The 27,905-nt window shown below is 42.9% G+C and overlaps 1 protein-coding gene across 2 annotated transcripts in view; it reads left to right on the top strand.

Annotated features, from left to right (window-relative positions):
- Positions 1-27,905, top strand: part of OXR1 (oxidation resistance 1) — a 377,112-nt gene that overhangs the window by 190,769 nt on the left and 158,438 nt on the right. For both annotated transcript variants that reach the window (XM_053243630.1, XM_053243631.1), the window contains exon 4: positions 21,368-21,567. In XM_053243630.1, coding sequence (XP_053099605.1) covers positions 21,368-21,567 — 200 coding nt within the window. The remainder of the gene's footprint in view (positions 1-21,367; positions 21,568-27,905) is intronic.

Genomic DNA, 27,905 nt, shown 5'->3' on the forward strand with positions numbered 1-27,905 from the left:
ATGGAGGAGAGGTCTGTCAATGGCTACTAGTTGGAGGGCTGTGGGCCACCTCCAGCCTCAAAGGCAGGATGCCTCTGAGTACCAGTTGCAGGGGAGTAATGGCAGGTGAGAGGGCACGCCCTCAACTCCTGTCTGTGGCTTCCAGCGGCATCTGGTGGGCCACTGTGCGAAACAGGATGCTGGACTAGATGGGCCTTGGGCCTGATCCAGCAGGGCTGTTCTTATGACAGGGAGTGGTCCCCATGAGCATATTATTATCTGTGCTCCAGATTTCAAATGGCAATATATACTACTGATGAGGAACACTCCAGATACCTCCCCCACTTGTTCTTTTTCATAGCAGACAAAGTATTCATGACACTTTGGAGTATAGCTCTGATTAAGCAGCTCTGAGGTCTGGCAATACATTTTGCTACCCATCAGATCCTAAAGTTCAGCATAGCTATAAAGAATTCAAGAATGATGGTGATGAACCTTGGTTATGAAAGTCAGACAGTGAGTAATGGTTGACGTCAATGCCCAGGTGGCAGAATGCTGTGAAAGTCATTTCCTAAGTGAATTGTCTCTGTACAAGGCTGCCTTATTTGGTATATTAAGGTCAGCTTTGTCTTAGTGCCGTGAAACAGAGATTTTTTTCAGCAGCCTTAATTTCATAATTCATGCCTAATTGTTAAAAGAAAGGGGATCATTTTTGATAGTTCCCTTGCCCTTTATCCATTACACAGAAAAGAAGGATGGTGACATCAGGAAACTGCTTAAACAATGGGGAGCATGCACGGATCCAGATAATGCAGTTTTACTTTGAAGGCAACACAGAATGAATTAAAGAACTTGCATTATACCTTACGTCATTTGCACTGAGAGTTCTGGAAGTAAAATTGTTCTGTTCGTGCTGATAGTTTCATGTTATAGCTGGATTAATTGTCACAAAGCTGAAAGAATGAGACATATCTTTTTGTAAAATTCAGAAAGCGAAAAGAAGAGAAACAATGGTGGAAACAAGTAGTATTTTTATTTATTTTTGGCAGATGAGAGCTAGCATGGTGTAATGGGCAGGGTTTTAGATCAAAAGCCCTAGATCAAATCCCCATACAACTATGAAAACCACAAGGATACACTGGGCCAGTCATATCATCCTAATCTATGTTACAGAGTTGTTGTGAATTTCTAACTTACCTCATTGGGTTGTTGTTGCCGTGGGGCACCACTAAAGTGCCAGTTTAGTAAACAGGAGAACCTGGGTTTGACTCCCAATAGTGCCTTGGAAGCTAGTCCATTGGGGAAGGACAATAGCTCAGCAGTAGAGTATCTGCTTTGCATACAGAAGGTCCTAGGTTCAATTCTCAGGTAAGGCTGGAAAAAAATTATTTAATTTGTACACTGCCCCAAACTTCATCTCTGGGTGATTTACAGCAGCATAAAACAAATCAAAACAGAAATTAAAACCTTAAAACAATGTAAAACCACAAGTCTAGTTAAAAAGCTTGGTTGAATAAATGTGTCTTTAGAGACATTCTAAAAGTTGTCAGAGATGGGGAGGCTCTTATTTCAGCAGGGAGTGCATTCCAGAGTCTCAGGGAGACAACAGAGAAGGCCCGTCCCTGTGTAGCCACCAGATGAGCTGGTGGCAACTGTAGATGAACCTCTCTGGATGTTCTTAATAGGTGATAGTTGGGGCTCATTGTGAAGAAGACATTGAGGCTATTCTCACAATTGCAGAAAATCGGGCTAGCCTCCGCTAGCCCGATTTTCTGCAATCGTGAGAACCACCAGGCTCGCTGCGAGCCCGGTGGTTCTAGAGTGGTTAACCCGCTCAAGTACCCCTCCCCTAAAACCGGGTTTGTGGAGCGAACACTCTGCAAACCCATTTTTAAAAAAATCGTGAGTAGCCACGTTGTGGCTCTGCACTGCGGCTATTCACAAGGAGACCCCTGGAGGGGAGGTGAAAAGCCGCCTCCCGGCTCCAGGGGTCTCGCCAACATGCCCTGCTCACTCGCACAGGGCATGCTGAAGCTTCCGGGGGCCAATTGGCCCCCGCTCCCCACCGGTTCTGTCACAGAGCCGGCAATTGTGTGGGTGGCCAATCCAGCCGCCCAGGGCTCCCACTTGGACAGGCAGGGCTCCCACTTGCTTAGCCCACTCTCCCTGCTCTTCTGCACAAACCGGGTCTCACTGATCGTGAGACCCGGCTCCTTGTCTTAAATACCCTGGGCCTAAGCTGTTTATCTATCTGAAACCTTGAGGATGTACGGAGAGCAAGGTATCTCTGGAAGCTCATAAGCAGTCCCTGAAGGGGAAAAACCCTGACCCCGTGGTTTGTTCCTAGCATCTGCTCTTCTGAGGAATGCTGCCTCTAACATGCAGGTCTTAGCATATACCTAGTCCTTTTCAACAGCTATCTTAAATACTGGTAATAATCCTGCAGCAGTGGTCTCCATAATGCAGGGGCTCTCAAACCTGAATACCCAAATGTTGTTGGACTCCAGTGGCCATTGTGGCTGGGAATGATGATGGATTACAACATCTAGGGACCCAAAGTTGAGAACCTCTGCCACAATGTAATTATTTATTAAGGTTGTTAACACAACCGAACAGGGGGATGCTTGAGGACAGGCAGGAGCCTACCTGCCTTCCCCCACATGATCTGAGCCTCTTCTGGGCTCTGCTGCCCATGTCCCTGGAATAGCAACGTGGTGCTGATCAGTGCGGCGATCGGGAGGCGGGGGGAAGGAAGCCAAGCCACCACAATTTACAGCACAAGCAGCACAGTGCACTGGGAACTCTCCCTGCTGCGGGGCTGCTCCTTCCCCTAGCCTCTATGGCTAAGATGGCTGCCAGCAGCCTGAACACTCGAACGACCAGAGAGTGAGGTAGGAGGTGTGTGATTGACTTCCTACCTCACTTTCTGCCTGGGTAGAAAAGCAGGACTACCTGGGGGAGGAGCAGTGTGCTCAGGAGTGATCCCGGCACTTCTCATGACCAGCTTTACCCGGGCTAGCCCTACCTGAACAACCTCATTGTGTGAAGAAACGTGGGCGGCATTCCTTTGTGAAACTGCCTGAAAGTGTTTTTCCTTTTGTTTCTGCAAACATGGGAAGCTGAGAGGAAGAGCAATCCAGGAGATGGCATAGAATGCAATTGCAACTACAGGTGAAACTCGGAAAATTAGAATATCATGCAAAAGTCCATTAATTTCAGTAATGCAAATTAAAAGGTGAAACTGATATATGAGACAGACGCATTACATGCAAAGCGAGATAAGTCAAGCCTTAATTTGTTATAATTGTGATGATCATGGCGTACAGCTCATGAAAACCCCAAATCCACAATCCCAGAAAATTAGAATATTACATGGAACCAAGAAGACAAGGATTGTAGAATAGAACAATATCGGACCTCTGAAAAGTATAAGCATGCATATGTATTCAGTACTTGGTTTGGGCCTCTTTTGCAGCAATTACTGCCTCAATGCGGCGTGGCATGGATGCTATCAGCCTGTGGCACTGCTGAGGTGTTATGGAAGACCAGGATGCTTCATTAGCGGCCTTCAGCTCTTCTGCATTGTTTGGTCTCATGTCTCTCATCCTTCTCTTGGCAATGCCCCATAGATTCTCTATGGGGTCAGGTCAGGTGAGTTTGCTGGCCAATCAAGCACAGTACACTGTATACTTTTCAGAGGTCCGATATTGTTCTATTCTACAATCCTTGTCTTCTTGGTTCCATTTAATATTCTAATTTTCTGGGATTGTGGATTTGGGGTTTTCATGAGCTGTACGCCATGATCATCACAATTATAACAAATTAAGGCTTGACTTATCTCGCTTTGCATGTAATGCGTCTGTCTCATATATCAGTTTCACCTTTTAATTTGCATTACTGAAATTAATGGACTTTTGCACGATATTCTAATTTTCCGAGTTTCACCTGTAATTTGGGGTTCAGAATGGTTATTCTGGTGAGGAGAAATGATTTGGGAGTTTGGTGAGTGGGGCTCAGGCCCCATCTTTACCTTGATTCCCATTCATTCCAACATACTGTCCCCCCAGTGGCTGTTGCTGGTGTCTCTCTCGTGTTTCTTTTTCAGACTGTGAGCTCTTTTGGGACACTGAACCATTTGAACATTTCTTTCATTATATGAACATTATTTCATTCTGTGAACTTTTTGTTGAAAAGCATTATATAGATGATAATAATAATGGTAAAGTTTTGGTGTTGGGCATTGTCTCCATCTAGCTGGGTATTGGGCATCCATTTTCTCTGCTCCAGTTCTCACTGTCACCAGCCAAAAGTGTTTGGAAAGCTTACAAAAGGAGTGTGAGAATATTAGCAGCTTCCTCTTATCTGATACAAGTATACTGTATCCCAAATATGGGAATATAATGTAGCTGCTTCAGGACAGACTTCAGTAGATAGAGCTGGAGAGGGGCAAGCTTGTATGGAATGTGGGGAGATGGAGGGTAGGGATGTTTTAGTGGGAGTGGTGTGGCAGGGTTGGTGAGACTAGTCTTACCCACAATATCTCAAGGCACCAGCCATCCTGGACAATGAGTGTGGGGAGAGAAAAGCAGCAAGGCAACTTTGAGAAGCTATTTGATAGGCCTCTGCCTGCTGTTTAATTCTATCACAAAGTTTTTAAATGTCATGGCAGATTTAACCTTCAGCTGGTGATGAATAAGAGAGCTTCCAGGCTACAATACCTGCAAACCAAAAAGCAATCTCCCCTTTACTTTCTCTGAAATGGGAAACTCTTTTTTGGGGGGGGCTTATGTCTTTTTCTGGACAGCTTTTATGTGTTGTCAGACCTATAATAGGCTATTCACATTTTTAGCCTCCAGAGCTGTATGGAGTGTGGATTTTGCAGATGAAGGGACGTATGTGAACAGCAGCAAGAAAGTTCATGGGGATCATTGATCCTCTCCTTTTTCATGGGGATGGTGTGCCAGACTAACCAGATGTGATTGACAAATTGGAAAATCAGTTATGAGAAGGGCAAAAAATATGGCAAAAATATGGCAAAAGTGCTACCTTTCAGCTTGTAGTAAGAAGGCTGCATTCATTTGCAACCTGGGGGACTTCAGTCCTCAAGGACTTTCAATCTGGCATTTCTTAGGAGCCACAGCTATAATGAAAGAAGGTGAATGTTACAGATGAGAGATGTGATTCTGAGCAGACCAAATGTACAGACATTGTAAATATCCTGAATGAAAGGCACCAGCACCAGAGATGTATACTGTGGCTAATCCTCTCTTCAAGTGCTGGGACTGTCTTCTCTCTGTGGTTTGGAAAGTTCTAGTACTATTCCTTCAAAGTGGGCCACAGCATCCCAAAAATAAGAATCTGAAAAAAAGATTAGAAAAGAAATACTTCCAGAATTAATCTATACGTTGTTATCTCTGTAGTACTTAATATGCTAGAGTCTTACTATATCTAAGTGGCACAGCGGGGAAATGCTTGACTAACAAGCAGAAGGTTGCCCGTTTGAATCCCTACTGGTACTATATTGGGCAGCAGCGATATAGGAAGATGCTGAAAGACATAATCTCATACTGTGCAGGAGGAGGCAATGGTAAACCCCTCCTGCTTTCTACCAAAGAAACCCACAGGGCTCTGTGGGCTCCAGGAATCGAAATCAACTTGACGGCACATGTTACCTTTTAATATAAAGCTGCTTGGGCCTCACTGACTGACTGTCATGAAACTCCTAAACCAAACCACAAAAGGGAGAAACACGCCATTTTTTTCAGGTAGGTTCCAGACCTTGCCCAGACTACCAAAACAAATACCAAACCTTGAAAAATTTATTACTTTCTCAGAAAATCTTGAAAAACTCTCCTACTGGAAAACATGGAGAATTATATGGAGATCGCAAAAGACTAGAGTCACAGAGAGCTAAGATGTTAATATGCTTGCAAACTGCAAATACTCACTGAGTGACTCACTAGCATGAAACTCCCAGACAGAACAACAAAAGACAGAAACACACCGTTTTCACCCAAGTTCAAACATACTATTCATACACAAGCAAACTGACAGACCGCTGGGCATGTATGTCTCGTGGAAATTTCCTCCAAAGCCTCTGAATTCGAGATTGGTACACATTTAACATGGAATAAATACAGCTCTTTCTAACACCAAATCTCTTACCAACTCCCCCAAGTAAGCTGGTTTTTTGCATTTGCTCAAGATAAGGCATACAATTGCTCAAAATTAAACATAATATTCATCACAAAATGGAAGTTAGAACCACTATTTTCCCAGTCCAAGTGCAATATCAAGCATTTTTATGTGCTTTGAATTTTGGTAGACATATTCTAGTGCAATATACATCAGCTATCAAGGGTGTGTGTGTGTACACACATCAATATATATATATATGAATTGTTCTGCTTCCATTTAAAATTCATGAAAGCAAGAATCTTTGCATTTGTGAACACAAAAGGAGGGAATTTCAAAATGTATTGAAAGGGACTAGGAGGAAGAGAATGCCCTTATAGTGTGGCTCTCTTGAAGAGGATACATTAAGAGTGCAGGAAGGAAGGTTTGATTTTGTGGTTTCTCAGTGCAGAGTATAATATGCTGTGTGATTGCTGCTATAACTTTCTGGTTTTGCTGAATCTCAGATTGACAAAGGCGGAACATGGTTGCCTTCCTTCCTTGAGTTGTGGTTTGCTTTGTTTGTTTGAAATAGTGTTGTGGCAAGAAATAGACAGTGGCCCTAACCCTAACCCTTCTAATATTTCTTGGTGATTGCTATGATGGACTCCATGTCTGGCCTTGAGACTAACATATGTGTGTGTGTGTGTGTGTGTGTGTGAGTGATATTTATTCGGTTTCTATACTGCCCTTCCAAAAATGGCTCAGGGCAGTTTACACAGAGAAATAATTAATAAATAAGATGGATCCCTGTCCCCAAAGGGCTCACAATCTAGAAAGAAACATAAGTCAGACACCAGCAATAGTCACTGGAGGTACTGTGTTGGGAGTGGATAGGGCCAGTTACTCTCCCCCTGCTAAATAAAGAGAATCACCATGTTAAAAGGTGCCTCTTTGCCAAGTTAGCAGGGGTAACTTGTGCTTCACTCACTGCTCTGGTCTTCTCTGCAGTCTGCATTGCAATGTATACTCAGTCAAAATGTGGCTGAAGTTGCTCTAGTTGAGCTTATGGCTGTGTTTGCTGCTAAGGGTGCTGCTGTGGCAGCTTTTGCAATGCTAGTAACATAAGGAATCATAATTGTGTGTGTGAGAGCAACTTATGCTAATGATGTTACTGCAGTGCAGGCACTGTGGCTGGCAGTGGATTCTCTGGGTCAGTAATTCTTTTTTGGCTATTTTTGGACTGTGTTTGAAATGTGTGTTCTGTGTTGGGAGGGACAGATTCCCTTTTACAGCGTGCTTCTGCAGTACTTTTCAAGGCAGGGTCAGTGCAAATTGCAATGCAAAATTTGTGTGTGTGCACTCTGTGAGTACAGCTTGTTCCGGACATAGGGAAAAATGTGGAAATTCAGAACACCCCATTGTTCCCCATGGGTAGCTCCTAGGGGCACCAAAGAGGATTGTGTGGTAGGGCATAATGGTTACCTACAACCCAACCTACAAAAGAAATGGGAAAGATTTTTAAGAAATATTTAACCTTTCCCCCAAACCCCCATTGGATCCTTTGCGTATACCAAAGAGACTCCATGTGTGGTAGGGCATGATGGTTACCTACAACCCAACTCACAAAAGAAATGGGAAAGATTTTTAACAAATATTTAACCTTTTCTGAAAACCCCAATTGGATCTTATGTGTATTTGGGGGGAAAGGTTAAACATTTGTTAAATATTGTCCACTTCTCTATTTCTTTTGTGGGTTGGGTGGTAGGTAGCACCCATCACATTGTACTACCCAACCTATTTTGCTGTCCCTAGGAGCTACCCATGGGAAACAATGGGGTCTTTCGAATTTCCCCATTGTTCCCTATGGTTGAAACACTTAAAACATTTCAAGTTTTGTTCTGTTGAAACAACTGGTATGACCGCTGTTTTAACAAAATGTTTTGGCCATTTGTGCTTTGTTTTGAGAGCAAAACAAAACACCAAATCCGTTTCGCACACATCCCTAATCTTGCTAACTTCTTCTCAGGCCCGACCTTAGGATGGGGCGACCAGTGCAATTGCCCCAGGCCCTGTGCATGGATGGGGCCCTGTTATAGCACCAGCAGCGGCATTGGCATCCTTGCACCACATGCCCGCCTCAGCTCCCGGCAGTGGGGGCAATGTGTGTTGGGGGGGAGCGGTTATGGTGGCGCACAGCACACCAGCGGTGGCTGAGCAAGCAGTGAATAGCCTGCCTCTCCACTCACTCAGCAGCCTTGCATTGCCACACGCCCGCCTCAGCTCCTGGGGCTCTCCTGCACCGACTCTTCGCCCCCCTTTTACAACCTGCGAATAAGAAGGGTGGGGGTTGGGAGTGAGGGGGGAGACCCAGCAGCAGCATCTGTGTCCTTCTCTCTGCTCAGAGTCATTCTTCTCCTCCTGCTTCTTCTCCCTTGTGGGACTGACAAGGAGGAGGATGGGGAACGGAGGCCAGATAAACAAGCTGCTGGGGTGGGGGAGCATCAGGAGGAAGAGGAGGAAGGGGCTAGGTTGGACCCACCTTCAGCAGAGCTCTCCTTTGGGGGAGCAAAGCTGAAGTGGGCGAGTGGCTGGGCGGGCGGGATGTGCCCCTTGTGGTTAGGAATCATATTCTGCTAACCCATCCCACGTAAGTGTTGTGGAAGTCTGCTGCAGCCCATGAATGGCCCCCATGGTGAGGACCCCTCTGGGTGATGGTGCGAGGCTCCTTTGCTGTCACCTTTTTAGGAGGTGAAGAGCACCTTTCATATAAAGCGTCTACCCCGGCAAAGAAAGTTGTGGGCCAAGGGGGAGGCTGTGTGCAGCTCCTTGGGTGCCCTCTCAATAAAGAGTGCCTTCCTTGTGCACTCGGAGGAGTGCGTCCCTGGAGAGGTTTGGCTGTGTGCCCCATCGGTCAGCAGCCTTACTTTATTAGCAATAACTTTGGGCAGTGCTGACTTCTCTCGATAGAGCCCATCACAGCTTATGGTGCATCATATAGTGTACAATCACCTTGGAAATAGTAAATCACCATCAACAATCAATCAATAATCACAAGTAAAATCATATGATGGAAGTAAGTAAGTCACACAACCTTGAAATGTATTCTGGGACCAAAGCAGGTTTTCTGACCATCACTCAATATAAACTAAATCACTTTCTGACAAGGCTAACTTGAATGAGATGACAGCAGCATCTTTAAGAAGACTTTGGCAGAGATTTGGGAAGTGAAGTTGGCTTTCTGTCCATGAGGCAGAAATGTAAATGAAGACTAAATTCATTATATTTGATCTTTTGATCTTGTAGGTTATATTGTGAATTTAGCCAAAATGCTTTCACTTCTGATAAAAGGCAAAGAGTGCTGCTAGTATCAAATTCATGTCTATATATGTATTTGTATAAAATAAAAAATGTGGTTTAAAATATATTGGAAACTAACAGTTGCATAATAATCTCTTCATTAGACCCAACAAAAGGAATCACAAAGAAGCAAGTAAGCTTTCAAGTTTATTAAAACGCTTCAAACAAAACTAAACAAAAATCCAGAAACTGATAATTAAGCCAAAAAAGGCAGTAACATCTTGATTTGAAATTTAAAATCATCCTGACTAATGCTACTTCCAGCATCCTGACTAATACTGTGCGTGTGCAGCTACCTGAAATTATGTCTCTGAGAGCTGTGTGACCCTCATGGACATAATTTCATATTGCACAGACCACTTCTGCAGGAAGGGGAGGTCAGCAGAATCCCCACTCTTGAGCAGGAGTGACACTGCTGAAGGACACTCATTCAGCAGGACACAGCTGAAATGGGACCATACCTGCTGCAAGTATGGGGGATTCCCCCCCCCCGCATTTGTGCAGTGTTAGTCAGGATGCTGACCACTGTGTTGCTTAATATTTGTATGCCATTTTCCCACAACCAAGTTGAACAGAAGACAGCTCATAACCACAGCAAAGCATCAAACATAGGTGCTACCACACATGATGAAAAAGCCCCAGTTTACATTGTGAAATAAATCCTATTCAGTCATTATATTATATGTGCATACAGGTGTCTGTACACATGTACATCTTTTCTGCATGAATGACTGTACATGTGTTATTTGTAAGAGTGAACCTGGTACAGCCCTCCCTCAAATGCATGGTACAGATTGAAAGTGCATATGGGCTGATCATAATGTGTGAATACCTGTACATGCATGCAGATCTGTACATGTGTACATTGTATACAGATTGGATGTGCATTGAAGAGAACGTGTAAATAGGCCTTTAATCTTTAGTTGAAATGGGAGTGTGTATATGTTCATGTGTGACCCTCAGACTTAATGAAAGTTATTATTATTTATCATAAAAATAAATATATTATATTATACTTATAAATGTATCATATTTTACCTCTTTTCAGTAATGCTTAAGCAAAACTATGCTTGATACAAAAAGCTCACAAAGTATATAAAGAAAGAGAACCATGGTTGCTCATTCTTTGGAAATATAAAATACGCAAGTTATTTGGACTCACCCCTAGTGCTTATTGGATAAGATTTCTTTGTAAGGCAGAGAGCACATCCTTTTCTTAAGAATATAGAATATCCCTGCAGATTTTGTAAACAGGCCATTATACATGCCCCTAGGTTCACTCCAGATATTGAAGCAATCTCACATACTTGGAGGCAGAGTCTTCCTTAGCAATGCCACCCCTCATTAATTAATTAATTCATTCATTTGATTTCTATACCGCCCTTCCAAAAATGGCTCAGGGAGGTTTACACAGAGAAATAATAAAAAAATAAGATGGCTCCCTGTCCCCAAAGGGCTCACAATCGAAAAAGAAAAATAAGACAGACACCAGCAACAGTCACTGGAGGTATTGTGCTGGGGGTCGATAGGGCCAGTTCCTCTACCCCTGCTAAATAAAGAGAATCACCATGTTAAAAGGTGCCTCTTTGCCAAGTTAGCAGGGGTTGCTTAATATTTGTATAATATTATAATTTGTATAATATTTGTATGCCATTTTTCTATCCAGAATATTTTCTATCCAGAATATTTGTATGCCATTTTCTATCCATGAATTCTGTCCAGAACAAATAAGCTTATAAGTGAAGAAAGATGCCAACTGAAGATGCTAATTGAAGAAAGATGTCCTCCCTCCTGGACTCTTAAGCTTATAAGTGAAGAAAGATGGTAGCTTTAGCACCACCTAAAATTAATCTCCAGTTTATTTGCAAGCCGCATTTTAAGACAGTTGTGCTTAATCCTTCCTTGTTTGTTTCCCAGTCCCCCAAGCAGTGTGTGGGCCTACCCCAAGACAGCCTTAGCCTTCAGTCAGCTTTGAGACTTCCCCAGCACCTTTTTGCATAATAACATGTAGAGCTTCTGTTCATTCTTAATAGAGCAGGGGTTGGGACCCCCTGGAGGTTCACGAGCAACTTTAAAGGGGGTCAGGAAGGAGCCCTTGTAGGCGTGTAGGGAGGCCAGCGGCGGACCCCGTTCTGCCCACCACTGGTGGCCTCCCCAGTCATGCCCCCTGTGTCTGACATCAGACGCAGCATCTGACGTCGGACGCAGAGGGGCTAAGTTTTGCTGACAAATAGGTCAGCATGCCCCATTTCCAAGCAAATTTCCAGCCAGCACTGCGTTTGTTGCAGCTCCATGGCTGGGAATGCTTCTCCTGGTTGGGAATGCTTATCACTGCCTTTTTAAGCAGGGAGAGCCTCTCCTGGACATACCGTGAACGCAGCGCTGGCCAGGGCTTTAGTCAGAAATGGGGCGTGCAACCCCATTTGCGAGCAAAACTTCGCCCCCTCCATCTGACGCAGGGGGCATGGCTAGGGTGCAAGGCGGTGCCATGAGGGGGGTGGCCCGGGTTCTTTAAACCCATTTACACAATGGTAGCTCTGCTCTGGAGCCATTGGGAGATAGGGGCCCCAACTTACATCTCCAAGTTCCAGGGATGGTCAGGGGTGATTGGAGGAAGTCGGGAGCCAACAATCGCCAGGCTCTGCCACCACTCACAAAGCTGAGGGCTAGCATGTGTTTCCCAAGGGAATTGTCTTCCAGACTATTGACCAAAAATGCGCTGCTACTGTGCCTTTCCTTGGCTTTGTGAGTGACACAGTAACTATGTGGTTGTTGAGTCCTGTCTCCCTGTCCATCTCCCTGCAACTCTTTGGGACCATGTTAAGTTCCCAGCAAGTTCCCACATTAACTTCTCTTAGTGTGCAAGCTGAATTCAAATAATTAACTGAGAAAGCTGTGAAAATACTGGCCAAATCGAAGATGACTCTGAATTTTAAGACAAAAAGTAGAGGTTAAATACAGATTATACTTGCATTTACTTGAAAGGGACAGGAATCTTAATTTAAGATGACCTCTTGATTTCTAATATTAAAAAAAACCCTGAAAAAAACCTAGTCTTGGATTCAGGTAAATTCTGTACTTGTGTGACTCAGAGTTTTCAGCAGTTGCCATTGTAATGAGCAAATAGTGATCAAAAATAAACTTGGAGCCCAGAATTAGATTGGCAGTTGGAAATATAAAGACGAGGTTTGAAAAATGAAACAGGAGCAAGCAAGATCTTCCCTCCCATTAAAAAGGGAATGAATGAATGAATGAAAAGGTAAATGTGCCTTATTTATCTCTACTGCTATAGGAAGATGCTGAAAGGCATGACATCATACTGTGAGGGAGGATGCAATGGTAAACTCCTCCTGTATTCTACCAAAGACAAACACGGTGCTCTGTGGTCACCAGGACGAAACCGACTCGATGGTAGCTTTAATCATGTGTGGCAGGCTTGTGTAACTTTATATATTATTTTAGGGGGTCACAGTATCAAAAGGCTTCAGAAGTAATAGTGTAACAGCAGTGAAAATTTGTTTGGCTAGGAATAAAGATGAGCATTGCAAGATAATCAAATTGCAGAATTGCACTAGAAGCTAAGAATGAAGTATTTTGCATGTTGGAAATGTGGACATTGTGAAGGAACTTTTTTTCATATGTGGTGGTCTTGCGGGAAGGCAAAGGCCTTTTGGGATATGATATATAATGAGTTGAAGAAAAATTTTTAAATGACATTTCTTAAGAGGCCAGAATCCTTCCTGCTGGGAATAACACAAGGAGAGTTCTCCAGAAGAAACTTAACATTTTTTATGTATGCAACCACAGTGGCCAGAATAGTATATGCACAGAAATGGAAAGACAATAAAATGCCCTCAAAAGAAGATTGGCTGATTAAAATTTTGGAATATGCTGAGATGGCAAAACTTACAGTACTGATAAGGGATGAAAACTTGGAATGTTTTAAAGAAGATTGGAAACCATTCTTACTATACTTAAAGAACTATTTTTCTAATATCGATTTTTCAGCAGGGTTTGAAATTTAGTAATAATAGCAGGTTGGGTAGAGTAAAATCGAGTTTGCAATGTGTAGGATATATGTTTTGAATTACTATAGCAATGGTTGACTTGTATAGTTAATGAATCGTGCAGATTGGTGAGCGGGAAGTCAATATTTACTTAATTAGATGTAACGGGATTGTTAAGATATTGTAAAAACCAATAAAAATTTTAAAAAGCAAAAAAAAAGTAGTATTTTGTGGAGGACCACTTTTGGTAATAAATTAATACTCTGTATTATTTAATAGCAACCCTCTCTCCTCGTTATACAGAATGACAATCCCTTTCCTGTCTTTTTCTCTAACATAATTTTTTCACGTCATTAAGCTTTGCTCAATCTGCATATAACCCAGGTGCTACATTTTTTTCCTGCTCTACAATGTAATGAAACAAAAACAGCTCAGGTGGCAGCTGCAAAAATAGCCAAGCATCTTTGCATCTAAGCTTCTCTGAAAGTCGACTTATAGAGAGGAAGCAGCCAATGTATTTTTTCAGGTTTTGTGTCATAGAGGTATGACAGATAGACACATTTATCTGCTCCCTGGTAATTCAATAATAACAGTGATTTGATTTACTACAGAGGAGGCTTCAATAGAGTGCCATGAGCAGTGGGCCATCCATCCTGTTTGTAGGCTCAGCAAGACACGATTCACCCTACCTGCTGGGTTATCAAGCTGGTTTGAAGAACTAGCTGATAGCAGCATTTTATTTAATTCAGCCTTCGCTCCTTCCCACTTCATCAGCTGGCAAAGGCAAGCAAGACTGACGTGAACAAATTTTTAAAATATATAGGGGGAAATGCCATCCATTGATTGTAATCCATTATCAAGGGCTTCCACATGTATTGAACCTCTCTGCAACATTTTCTGATTGTTGCATCATCAAAGAGAGTTGCTTTGATAATGGGGTGCCACATGGAGCATAAAAAAGGATTACAAGAAAGAATTTGAAAGGCTGCTCCAAGGAGGTTTGCAAGCAAAGCAGGAATTTCATTTGTCTAGGAAGTTGAAAGGCAAAACTGGCTTTCATAAAGCATAGGAGAAAACGAGGGTAAGAAGGGGAAAGAAATTGCTTGGATAGACCTTCAAAATGCCATAATATTTCTGATGTGTGATGCTTAAGAAAAATCATACTTTCTGTTTGGAAGTTCTGTTTGGAAAATCATACTTTCTGTTTTCATAATTGATAATTTTTGTATATTTGCGTTTATCTACTATTCTGATCCTTTGTTGCAGAATCTGTGGACAGAATTGTCAAGTTAGCAAGTGCTAAAAACTTTTACATTCTGCATTATTTCCATATCTCGCTTATCTCTATATATCTATATATAAAATGAATCAAGTATATAACAAACTTCCATTTTGCTTGTGAGTACATTTTGTTAGATATGCACCTCTAAGGGTAGCCCTTTCATGAGGCAGGGTAAGGTGTTCACCTCAGGTGTGGGTGCAAGTAATGAGCACAGAAAGTGGCAAACACAGCACCGCACCACCATGCGCCCCACTGCATGGGCCTCCCTACCACCCGCTGCCACTGTCCTTCCTCACACTGGGACCTGCTGATAATTGGCTTGGTAACTTAGTCTGAGAGTTGCTTACACTGCTGCTGTCTCAGCAGTAGGGATGTGCGAACCGGTTTGGATCCGAACCGGGGTGGTTTGGCGGTTCGGATCCAAACCGAACCAGCCCACAGGTTCGGGCTGCAGGTTTGGATTTGAACCGAACCGGGGGTGGTTCAGTTTGGACTGGTTTGGACCGGTTTGGACACTCAAAAAATGGTAGGATGGTAGCTGGCACCCAGGGGTACCTGTCACCCAAACCCCAAAGCAATCGGACACTCGTACGATTTTTTATGAATTTTTGAAAATTATTGTTATTTTTTTCTCATAGGATATAATGGGACTCGAACCAGGCCATTATTCCTTATTGTGGAGCACCCATGGGTGCCAACAACCATGTAAACCCTGAAGTAATCAGACACCCCTATGATTTTTTATGAATATTTGAAATATTTTTAATTATTTTTCTCATTGAGTATAATGGGACCCAAACCAGTCCATATCCCCTATTGTGGAGCACCGAGGGGCACAAAAGCAGGTTGGGTGGTAGACAGACAGGGGTGCCTACCACCCAAAAAATCCCAAGGCAATTGGACACTCCTCTGATTATTGGTGAATTGTTAAAGTATTATTGAATTCCTCATAGAGAATAATTAGGATTGCAGCAAATGTATAGCTTCACGTCGGGGGGAAAGGGATGTCGTAGAGTGGAGTGTGGTGGCTGGTAGTTCCTAGGTTGGGCAAGGAAGCTATCACTTGAAAGGAATTGGGGAAAGGGGTGATTTTTAAGTGATTTTTGAAGTGTACGCGTCTTTAAGGTTTTTCTCCATAAAGAAGCATGGAGGTGTCAGCAAATGTATAGCTTCACATCGGGAGCAAAGGGGTGGCCTAGAGCAGTGTGGGGTTGGTGGTAGTGCCAGGTAGGGGCAAGGAAACTACCTGAATTTTTTCAAAGGATTTGGGCAGAGGGCTGATTTTTGGTTAATTGTTGAAGTTTACGCATCTTTACAGTTTTCCTCCTAAGTTATAATGGAGCTTTCAGCAGCCCCATAAGTGCACTTGGGGGGTGCTGGGGTGGTCCAGAGCAAGTGGTGGTGTAGTGCACATAGGGTGCCAACCACCCCCATGGGTTTCTAACCCATGGGGTACAGGGTTCTGTTGTTTCTGAGGCATTGAGTGTGGATTCTATGATAGCATATTAGAGTGGATTCATGGTGTCTCATTGAAAATCTCATTTGCTATCATAGAATCCACACTCAGAATACCTCAGAAACAACAGAACCCTGTACGCCATGGGTTAGAAACCCATGGGGGTGGTTGGCACCCTATGTGCACTACACCACCACTCGCTCTGGGCCACCCCAGCACCCCCCAAGTGCACTTATGGGGCTGCTGAAAGCTCCATTATATTATAACTTATGAGGAAAAACCTTAAAGACGCGTAAACTTCAACAATTAACCAAAAATCAGCCCTCTGCCCAAATCCTTTGAAAAAATTCAGGTAGCTTCCTTGCCCCTACCCGGCACTACCACCAACTCCACACCACTCTAGGCCACCCCTTTCCCCCTGATGTGAAGCGATACACCCTCCATTATACCTAATGGGGGGAAACTTTAAAGACGCATAAACTTCAAAAATTCACCAAAAATCTGCCCTTTGCCCAATCCCCCTGAAATTTGGGTGGTAGCCTCCACCCATTGGGCACTACCACCCCACCCCCTATTTTGCCCTGAGACCCATTTCTTAATCTGAATCAATTCAGATTCGGATTAATTCGGATCCGAATCGAATCAGGGGTGATTCGGATGGGCCATATTCAGATACAGAACAGAACAGGGGTGTTTCGGTTTGGATCCGAATCGAAACACCGAAAATCCGAATTGCACACCCCTACTGCTTGAATGGGGGCAGTTGCTCTCCCCCTGATAAATTTAAGACACTTTAAAAGGTGCCTCCTAGTCCAGTTGGTAAGGTAATTTTGCAAAGTGACACAAGGCAGCGTACAAAAATATCAATATAATAAAAAATATTAGAAAGCATTAAATGAAAAATTGGACAAAATCCAGCTTAAATGGTAATTTAAAGCAGCAGCAGAAAACATAAAACCAGAGTCCTAAAAAAGCACACTTGACTATTCTCCCCACTGTCTGGCAGTGAAGGGTTGAGGCATGCTTCTCTTGGGAGGCTGCTCCAAATCCTGGGTGCCACAACCAAAAAAGCCCTCTCTCCAGGACTCACACATTGGCAAATAGCAGAGGGATCTGAAGGGGGAGCTTTGAAATTGAACAAAGGCCTTGGGCAGGCTCATATGGGGTTTGTATGAGCATGATTGCTTAGGGTGAGTGATTTCCCTGAGGTTGCTGTATCATGTGCCTTCAGACCATGTCTGAGGCTAATATATTTCAGTGCTTCAACACCCACATCATGCTAGTGCCAATGTGGGAGGCAAATAACAAATATATCAACCAGTTATGCATTGCCAATTGTGGTTTCAGAAAACACTAGTGCAATTATTAGATCACTCTTTGGATCTCTTTGAATTAGTTGTCACCTTTATGAGTTAACGGCTATAGATCTAACAGTAGAAAGACTGGGATGCTATCTGTTGTACTTGCAAGTTTCTTTCTGCCCTCATAAGTGCATCTCCCTATATAGTTGTGACTGTCACATGGTGAGTTTCCTTGCCTCAATACACATCACTGGTGTTCACTTACTGTGGTGGGGAAAGTCACAACATGATGGCCCTAACTCACAGGGAGTTGTGCCAACAATATGGCCAGGGGAAGGGAAACTCACTAGAGGGATGTGATTTCCATGTATCTCATAGATGAGGTCTGGTTTAACATGGCTTCTGAGAGTGGAATAAGATAACAGTTTTGAAGAAGAAGCCATATTGGGATTGGGGGAGCGGGGCATAGGAGCTCTTGGACACGTTGTAGACAAGAGACAAAATTATAGCTCACCACTATTTGGTTCATCCTCACATTCCTTACGTTTTCCAGGAGATGAAGGACTGTAGCTTCACCACTTCCCTATGGCATGTCACAGCACTCCAAAATATATGGTCATCATGCTGAAAGACAAATCGACCTGTAGTCAGCCATTTCTCTGAATCTATTCTAACTCCTCTTGTGGGAACTGTTTATCTGTTTGCTCCGACAAGCTCCAACATTTAATTTTGAAAGCTGATGAGAATGTGCCAAACTTTGATTTAGTGATGGTAAAATCTCATCAGCAAACCTGGTTGGTTTCTGCCTCAAAGGGCAAATATTGCTGAATTTCTATGGAAGAAGCTTGGCTGTTAATGTATTGCTACCAGGAAAGAACAAGCATAATATGTAGATAACTATTGTCAGCATGTATTGGGGAGGTAGCCAGTCTTTTTAGCAGACTTCTATAATGCAGTGTATTGCTCTATTAACTGTGAACTGTCTTGCAGATGGACTTGGTAGTCTGGGCAAAGCTTGCAATGAAACAAGTTGTCACTGTATAATAGCCATAAGTTATCCTATGTATGTTCATATTAACAGCTGCACCATATTAATCATGAATACCTGTCTTTCTCCAAGCATAAAATATAGCACAGTAAAAGAAATATTATGCCTGGACACGTAGGAAGCATTTTGCTTGTAACAGGTGTATCCAGCAGCTTAATTGTGTTCTCTGGTACCACACACCAGGGCATTAAAAAAGCACTGCATACTACTTACAGCACTGCGGGAGAGGGAATCAAAGGCAGTTAGCATGTAATTATGCACTACTGCTATTTGGCCAGCTGATAGAGGTTAACATCTTTTTTGCCTCAAAGGACCGGTGGGATATTTCATGTCAACAGTTTCCAAGGAGATTTATCATGTTTGGCTTTAAATAGTGGTGTGTGCCTAACGTTTTCAATGGAAATTTCCCAGACTTTTGGAACATAATATTGTGGGTTAACTGCAAAGCATATGTGAGCCACTTCAATGTTCACTCTCTCCCTCCGATAACATTATTTCAGAATGTAAATAGGGGAATCACGTGCTTCTAGCTTGATTGCTTCCCCGAGTCTGGCCATTCTGCATTATTTGGCCATTCTAATATGATGGGATTACAAAATTCTCTTTTCCTTTCCCTCTTTTGGAGTGCAGTGTTTCCTGAACATTTGTAATCCAACAGAGCCAGGTCAAGGATCGACTTTTCTTGTGCACAAACATCTGCTTTGTATTTTCAGAATTCAGATTCTTGATCACTGGGCACCTTCTATTATGGCAGCAGTAAGCTATCGCATTCAGCCCATATTGATGCCCACATACATTCCTCTAAAGTCCCTCATTATTTTGAAACCTTAGTAGTATGGGTTATTTATTTATTTAGTGCACTTTTATACCTCCCCATATGTAAGTCCATGAGTGGTTCACAATCTAAAAACACAGCAACAATTGAATTAAAATGTTAACAAAATTAAACAATTTTAAATACAGACAAAACCTCTAAAATGTCAAACTTTAACACTATATGAACATTTCTTGTTGTAACTCCTTGTTTTATTGAGAGGGAAATTCTCACAGTTAAACTGTGATGTGTTTATATCATACTGAGCCCAACTAGTGCCCCGTTTAGGCTAGTGTTGTCTATTGTTAGAAGCTGCTTTCAAAGGTGTTGAGCAGAGGACTTTCTTAGTCCTCCTACCAGATTTTAAATATGAGAAAAACCAAACAATAGAGCTGGGAGGAGAACTGGTCTTGTGGTAGCAAGCATGACTTGCTAAGCAGGGTCCACCCTGGTTGCATATGAATGGGATACTATCCATGTGAGCACGGTAAGATGTATTCCCCTCAGGGGATGGGGTTGCTCTTGGAAGAGCATTTGCATGCAGAAGGTTCCAAGTTCCCTCCCTGGCTTCTCCAAGATAAGGCTGAGAGAGACTCCTGCCTGCAGCCTTGGAGAAGCCGCTGCCAGTCTGTGAAGTAGACAATACTGAGCAAGATGGATCAATGATCTGACTCGGTATAAGGCAACTTCCTATGTTACTCTTGTTACGTAGGTAGGTTCTTTTCATTAGTATTTCCTCAGTCTGACCTGTTATACAACCTTCCAAAATCCAAAGGAAAGATAGTGTACCAGAATTAGTTCATCAAAGAGTCATAAAGAAAAGATAGGAAATGCTTTCTTAATGTAGCTTGGGCCAATATACCCAACCTTCAGTTTCTCTTCAGAAAAGTAGATACCTTCTAGAATTTAAATAACAAAATTTTGGTCAACTGGCAAATATGGACATTGCAATAAAATGGGTGTTCTGCATAATCAAGGATATTTGAGAGGTGAAATCTGGGACAGACTTCCTAATGAGAGCCAGCATGGTATAGTGGTTAGAGTCCTGGACCCCATTCAGCCATGAGACTAGCTGGGTGACTCTGGGCCAGTCACTTCTCTCTCAGCCTAACCTGCTTCACAGGGTTGTTGTGAGGAGAAACCTAAGTATGTAGTACACCGCTCTGGGCTCCTTGGAGAAAGAGCGGGATATAAAATGTAATAAATAAATACATATATACATAAATAATGGCTGCTATAAACATGATACAGGTGAGCCACAGGGAAAGGCCATAGCTCAGTGGTAAAAAATGTGCTTTGTATGCCAAAGGTCCAAGGTTCAGCCACTAGTATCACCAGGTAGGGCTGGTCGGCCTCCCTGAAGCATTGAGAACGGATGCTAGTCAAAATAGACAGCATTTTGCGCTAGATAGCCAATGGATTGGCACAGTAGAAGGCATCTTTGTATGTTCACTGCTGAATGAGTTCTGAAGGCTTGATAAAATACAAGTGATCTGTGGCTCCAAAAATTAGTTTATAAGCACTTTTTAATAAGACCTATTTGTTGAGTGTGTGCTGCAGTGGCTTTCTGATCTCGCTTCTAGCTTTTGGGTGCCAATGTATATTTACTCTTTAATCGTAATTCTAAAACTTGACTATTTTCCCCATCAGTCCCACAAAGCAAGAGAAATTAAAACATGTAGCTGTAGCCCAGGCATTAACAGACTTCATCATCATCATCATCATCGTCATCATCATCATCATCATCATCATCAATTTTATTACAGCCATTGGCCAGCAAAAACAGAAGTAGCAAATATGTCCAATACAACAATTAATAAACAATGCTAAAACACAATAAAACAAAATACAATCACTCATAATAAATTACTTGAAAACAATAAACAGCTCCCGCAATTAAGTGCTTAATTGGGACCTTAACCTAATGGCAATATAGAAAGATTTAGCTACAATTTTTGTAATCTCAGAGCTTAACATTAACAGACCTGATTTCCATTTGTTTTCAGGCTAAAGAAAAAGTCCCAGTCTGTTGATATTTCTACACCAGGATATGACCCTCTGGCACCAGTACCACCGCAGGCATTGCAACCAACTAGACCAACACCTATCACTAACACAACCACTTCTGAAGAGGAACAAAACAATACTGCCAACACTCAACGACGCAATCCGCGGAGGGGTGAGCTGAAGAGATACTACACCATCGGTGAGCCTGAACCTTTTTTTAAAAAAATCATCTCAGCTGTAGAGTTGAAGGAAAACTCTTGCCATGGAACAAGCAAGCAGGCATTCGTTTATTGGTTAGATTAGGTTAGAATTAGAGCCAGTGTTCTATTCTTCACTGTGGGTGGTTTCTCTTTCACGGGTCATTTCCCTATGTGTGTGTATTTTCTCAGCATCCAGGTTATTCTTATTGATTTGTTTTGTTTCCGATAAGGCTGTTTCTAGGCTTTTAAAAGTTTTTGTGGAAAGATATCCAGTGCTTGACCTTTAAAGAGGTGAATGAATGAATGTGTCTTTGTTTTGTCTCTGTAATCGCTCCTGGGCTATGGAATGTGCTCCCTATAGACATTCATGGTTTAACATCTTTACCAGCCTTTAAAAGAGCCCTTAAGACACATATTTTTTTTAGCCAGACTTTTAGTAATCTTTGAATGTTTTAAATTGTTTTAATAGTTTGTCTCATTTTGTTTTTGTTGTTTTTATTTTTGTGAACTGCCTAAAGCCTTTGGAGTCTGGTAGCATATAAATAAAATAAAATAAAATAAAATAAAATTTCAGTCATCAGTCAGAATAGCTTGAAAGACATATAATTTGTTGAGAGGAAATTTGGCTTTTTCTCCTCCTACAAAGTTATGAATATGAAGTGTCATCTATGTAGCATACTGTATATGGCAGGTCCTTTGGGAGAGATCCAGGAAAACTAATAGAAGTGGGAAGCTATGACTATTCCCCCAAGGCACAGAGATAATGCATAACTGTTGAGAACTGCATTTCAGTGTAGAGCACTCGGAATGACTGGTTGCCTCTGACTCTTTTCGTCTGACCAAGTTGATTGCAGCAGTGCCTGTAAGTTGTGTTGGAGACCTCTGACTGGAGACTCTGGCTACATGACTCGGGTGCCTTCCTCCTTGTGCCAGCAAGGGAACTCCCATCAGAGGAAGGCATTAGCTTGATTTCCTCTGCACTGCAGCAGCACCTTTGTGGCTGGAACTGGTACTGGTGCTGTCACTCTTCATCCCAGGTGATCTGAGGAACCCCATAAGAGCTTATTTAGCTCTATATTACAGTTGCTCCAGATTTCATCCCTCAGTCTGAACAATTCCTCTGACGGTAACACAGTTGTAACACACCCTTGCCTTTCCTCACCTGGAACCTGACAACCAGTCTGTCTTCAGCCATGCCTCTGATTCTTGCCCACCACATCAGTACCTGACAACCAGCCCATTTCTTTCTATGTCTTCTGCCTCTGGCTGCTTGATCCTTATCTGCCTGCACTGAGACTGAAACCCAGCCTGTCCAGGGTCCTGACACTGCCCTGGTGTGTTGTGAGCCTTGGAGGGGTTAGGATTGAAGGGTGTGAATCAGAGTCACTTTCCCCCTGAACTTTCCCAGTTTCCAACTCAAAGAGATTGGCTTCAAAATATTTGCTTTGGATTTTTTTTTTAAGCTGCCTTTAATAAAACTCCCAGTAGTTAAGACAAGCTAGTTTCATTGTTTATTTTGGAAAATATAGGACATGAAATAACTTATGCTGGTATTTTTATTAATCCTGTAACACCATGCAACTTCCAAAGAAGTTTGTTCAAGTAATAAATGAAAGATGCAATTTCAGTACCAGCTGAGCATCTGTACTGAAGGAGAAATATCCCTGAGGTGCATCCATACCTTAGTGGGAATTAGGTTCCAGTTTTTGCACAGAGCAATCATGAGAGGCAAAAGTAATTTTTTGTCTGGAGCCAGAAGCCTGTCTGGCACTGTGTGACAAAATTGCTAATCAACAGGAGCAGCATTTTACCATTATTACATGATGAACAAAGATCAGAACTATGTAATGGATTCAGTTTCGATTCCCCACTCTGCCCCCAAAAGCCATCCCAAGAAAAACAATTGTCATACAGACCAAAGGAAAAGACAAATTCCCAACTCCTCTGTCTCACTTTTCTTTTCTCCATTTGTATGAGAAAAACACATCACTAAAAGATGTGGGATGCATGTTCCTCTTCCTTGGAGTGTCTGGTTGTTTCAGAGGTTTAGTGCGAGGTGGGTCTTTACCTCTCAGTCACTTCTGTGATTGAGTTATGGGATCTGCATGGAACCAGCTTGAACAGCAGCTGGTTCGAAGGCGAGAGGGGCCACGAACATCCTTGCAGCAGAGTTCTGGACATGCTGAAGCTTCCAAGCCATCTTCAAGGGCAACCCCACATAGAGTGCATTGCAGTAGTCCAGTCTGAACGTTACCAAAGCATGAGTGACTGAGGTCAAGTCCAACTTCTCCAAGTAGGGTCGCAGCTGGCCTACCAGCTATAGCTGGTAGAAGGTACCTTTTTAGTTCTATCTAAAGCCATTGTTTGTCTTAAATTGTCTAAATCCTTCGTCTTTGAGCCCTTCTACCTTGGGGCTGGGGCTGTAGAAGAGGAATGCTCTGTGGAAGAGCTCAGTGGAAGAGCATCTGCTTTGCATGCAGAAGGTCTCCAATTCAATCCCTGGCATCTCCAGATAGGACTGGGAGAGACTCCTGCTTGAAACCTTGGAGAACTGCTGCCAGTCAGTGTCAACAATACTGAGTTAGATGGACCAGTGGTCTGACTCAGTATAAGGCAGCTTCTTGTGTTCCTATGAGTTGGTACAAAGCAGGTATGGCAGACAAGCCAATATTGGACAGGTTCTCTGAGAGTAGGGAATTCAGAAGTATAAATGTGTTGATTACTGTTTACACCTCAGCTCATCCATGAATTTTGTGAACTGGTGATGATGAGCAGCATTTTAAAGTGAAGGGTTTTCATATTAGGCTATTTAGAAACTTCCTGTAATTTTCCTGTATTTGCAATTATGTCAAAAATCCAGTAATTCCAATCATTCTAAGACCATTTCTTCTTAAGGTGTGCAAAAATGAAAGATATTAGTTGTTAAAAGAATGGGAGCTGAATAGCTTCATTTTTCAAAGGGAGGGATGCATAGAGATGTCAGTGAAAATTATTTGTTTTACGTAAAATGCTAAACCATATAATTATATGTTTCCTTACACTTAGCAAGTCTGTAAGCAGCCTCACACAGCTGCTTAATCGCTTCTCTGACTAAAATGTGAGCCATTCCTGGGAGGCTAAAATGTGACATTCTGTCTTAAATCTTTGTTGATAAACTAGAGAACAGAAAATTAAGTGTTAGTTATACGATTCAGCTAGCCCATCTGAAACACTTAGCTCCCTTGTGTCATGAGATATAGCTGTCTTGCTGTTTATGTGACTTGTTTTATGCATTTTACTTCTTGTCGTGATGGGTTTGCAAACTGTGTTACATAGCTGTTGAAAGGAGGATGAGCAATGAAATATAGGGTGCTGTTGGTGGAGGAAAAGACAGCTCTTGGGATAGCTTTAAGAATCATTCTGACATGTTGCCATTCCCTGCTAGAGACAAGAAAGATGAGCAACTTAAAAACTCCAGGGTGTGTAAAGAAACAGCATTGCATGCTTTTCACAGGGTCATAGAATGTTTGAGTCAGAAGCTACTGTGAACAGGGGCGTAGCAAGGTTGGAGTGGGCCCAGAGACAAGATTTTAAAATGCCCCCCCCCCACTGAAGCTCACTCATGAAGTAAATAAATCTTAAATGAGGCTGAATAGTGGTAACAAAAAGCACAGTAAAATTTGTGTGTGTACACACACACACACACACACACACACACACTGTGTGCGTGTGTGTGTGTGTGTGTGTGTGTGTGTGTGTGTGTATATAAAACACACCTATGTGCCACAACAGAACATTAAAAAGGTTTTGTGAATTGTGGACGATGCAAGTCATTTAATGGGGATAGAGAAAGACATGCTGTTCTGGTAGCTCCAGGTCTTAACACTCACATCAATTTCGGAGGATGAATTCAACTGAAGGAAGCCTGGGCAGGTGCGCAGCTGGGGGAGTCAGTCATCTGACCTGCCTCTGGGGGCCCCCCCAAGGCAGTGGGCCCCCAGACAACTGTCTCCCCTTGCCCTATTATAGTTACGCCCCTGACTGTGAAGGTTGTCTAGTCTAACCCCTTGCTCAGTTCAGGAAACTGTGACAGCATCTCTGCTGGCCCAGATCTGAAAACCTCCACTGAAGGAGAACCCTACATTGCATTAGGCAAGCTGTTCCTCTGGCAAATAGTTCTTATAGTTAGGAAGTCACCTAAATGGGCTTCCTTGTAATTTCAACCCACTGGTTCTAGCCCTGCTTTCAGGAGCTTCAAAGAAGTAGTCCACTCTGTCTCTGTGACAGCCCTTCAGATATTTGAAGATGACTATCATATCCCCACCTAGTCTTCTCTTCCCCAGCTCCTACCCAGGTCCTTCAGCTGTTCCTCACAGTACTTGGTCCTCGCCATCTTTGTTGCCCTCCACTGAATGCATTGCAGTATATCAATGTCTTTCTTAAACTGTGGGCCCCCAAATTGGGCATAGTGGCCAACATGTTCCGCAGCATCATGAGGGTGTGAAAAGAGCTGTGCCCATATAGAGAGATTGCTGTTGAGCTCAGCCAAGTGCTTGCCACATAACTGATCGCAAACACAGGGGAGAGGGAGAGTTATTTTTGTTGCTCTCCCCTCCCTCCAAAAGTACTTTTTGGCTTCCAGAAATATGACCCTGAGGCCTGCGCAATAGCCTTGATTCAGCTCACATTAGTTGGGAATAAATCCCATTGGAACTATTGGAACAAGTTACGTGTAACTAACTAGTTCCATTGCTTTTAACAGGACTTAGTCATGATTTAACTTTAGTGCGGTTGGGACCAATAGCTTATTAGAGATTGGAATGAATTATGTTATAGTGATTGGCTCATATACCACAGTGGGATGCCCATGCTGCCTCCATCCATCTCAAACACTCAAGCACGCTGCTGGAGTGACTTATGCTTGCTAAAAATAGCATCAATGCTGAAGCCACTCTCTCCCATTATTCCTAATGGGAGATGAATCACTAAGCATGGAGACGATTTTAAACAGCTCTGCAGTCTTTCCAGAAGCATGCATATGGGTTTGAGATGGATGGTGGCAGTGTAAACACTCCATTGTTAGATCAGGGGGTCCCTGTGCATTATGTGTACTACATTATAAATATGGGGCATACAGTGTCTGATACAGAGGTGTCCAGCAGCTCCTCTTATGTGGTTAGGCTGGATCAGTTTCAATTTCTGACTCCTGAGGATGTAGACAAGCTGCTTGGAACAATGCAGTCTACTTCTTGTTCTCTTGACCCTTTTCCGACATGGCTTATACTATCTGGCAGGGGGGTTGGTTTAGAAGGCTTGGTTGATATTATAAATGTTTCCCTGAGGGAGGGCAGGATGCCTCCTTGTCTTAAGGAAGCAATAATTAAATCTTTCTGAAGAAGCCTGCATTGTATCCCTCAGAGTTAAGCAACTATTAGGGATGTGCACAGTACCGGCTGGCCCAGTTCGGTTCGAGTCCAGTCCGTACTCGAACCAGATTGGGCCAGTTCAGTCTGGCACCCCCTCGAACCCCCCCTGGCTTGGTTTGGTCCGGGGAGTTCATGAATTTTTCTATTATTTTTTAAATACAGTTCTCCCTTCAGAGTTATCCCTCCCCACCCTCAGCATCTCTCTCTCCCCCTCCCTCTCACCAGCTCTATCCAAACTGGCCATTACTACTACATAATTCACGGCATTTTTTAATGAGACACATAATCAAGACAACCGCTGTAATCCAGTTACAGTTCTGAAGCCTACCAACAATAGAATACCAATTCAGGAGCGATTCCACCCCCGCCCCCCGCACTTTTGGAAGTGGAGTTAGCAGACTTAAAACTTAAAAGTAGGACTTTGAGGTGTAATTACGTTTGGCATTTTGGGAGTAATAAATGGTTTTGGTTTAACCATCAGTTGCCGGTTCCAGATGTTCATTCCAGTTACCAAGCGAAGACCAGGTACAACCTCACAAGCCGCTTCTGAAATTTTTATTTTTAAATTGGTGCATTTAGTTAGTCCAGTAGAGTGATTAGAAGCACACTGGGTCTCCACAGACACCCTTTTCCCAGCGGAAAGGTGAGACTTCTGCGCTTTCCCAAAGACAAGGAGCAGGGAGGGGGGGAGGGAGCATATTCACACCATTTTTATTGCACTGATAACCCATCAGAGTTATCCCTTACCACCCCCAGCATCTCTCTCTCTCCCCCTCCCTCTCACCACCTCTATCCAAACTGGCCATTCCTCTGCTCAGCAGAAACACTTTTTGGGAAAAGGTTTCGGTCCAGTTAGCACCAACTCTCTGCAGATCCCCTTTTCCTCTCCAGTGGAAAGGTGAGATGTCTGCCTGTGCATGGGCTAAAACGAA

Source organism: Hemicordylus capensis, chromosome 4 (assembly GCF_027244095.1).
Source record: "Hemicordylus capensis ecotype Gifberg chromosome 4, rHemCap1.1.pri, whole genome shotgun sequence".
Lineage (NCBI taxonomy): Eukaryota > Metazoa > Chordata > Lepidosauria > Squamata > Cordylidae > Hemicordylus > Hemicordylus capensis.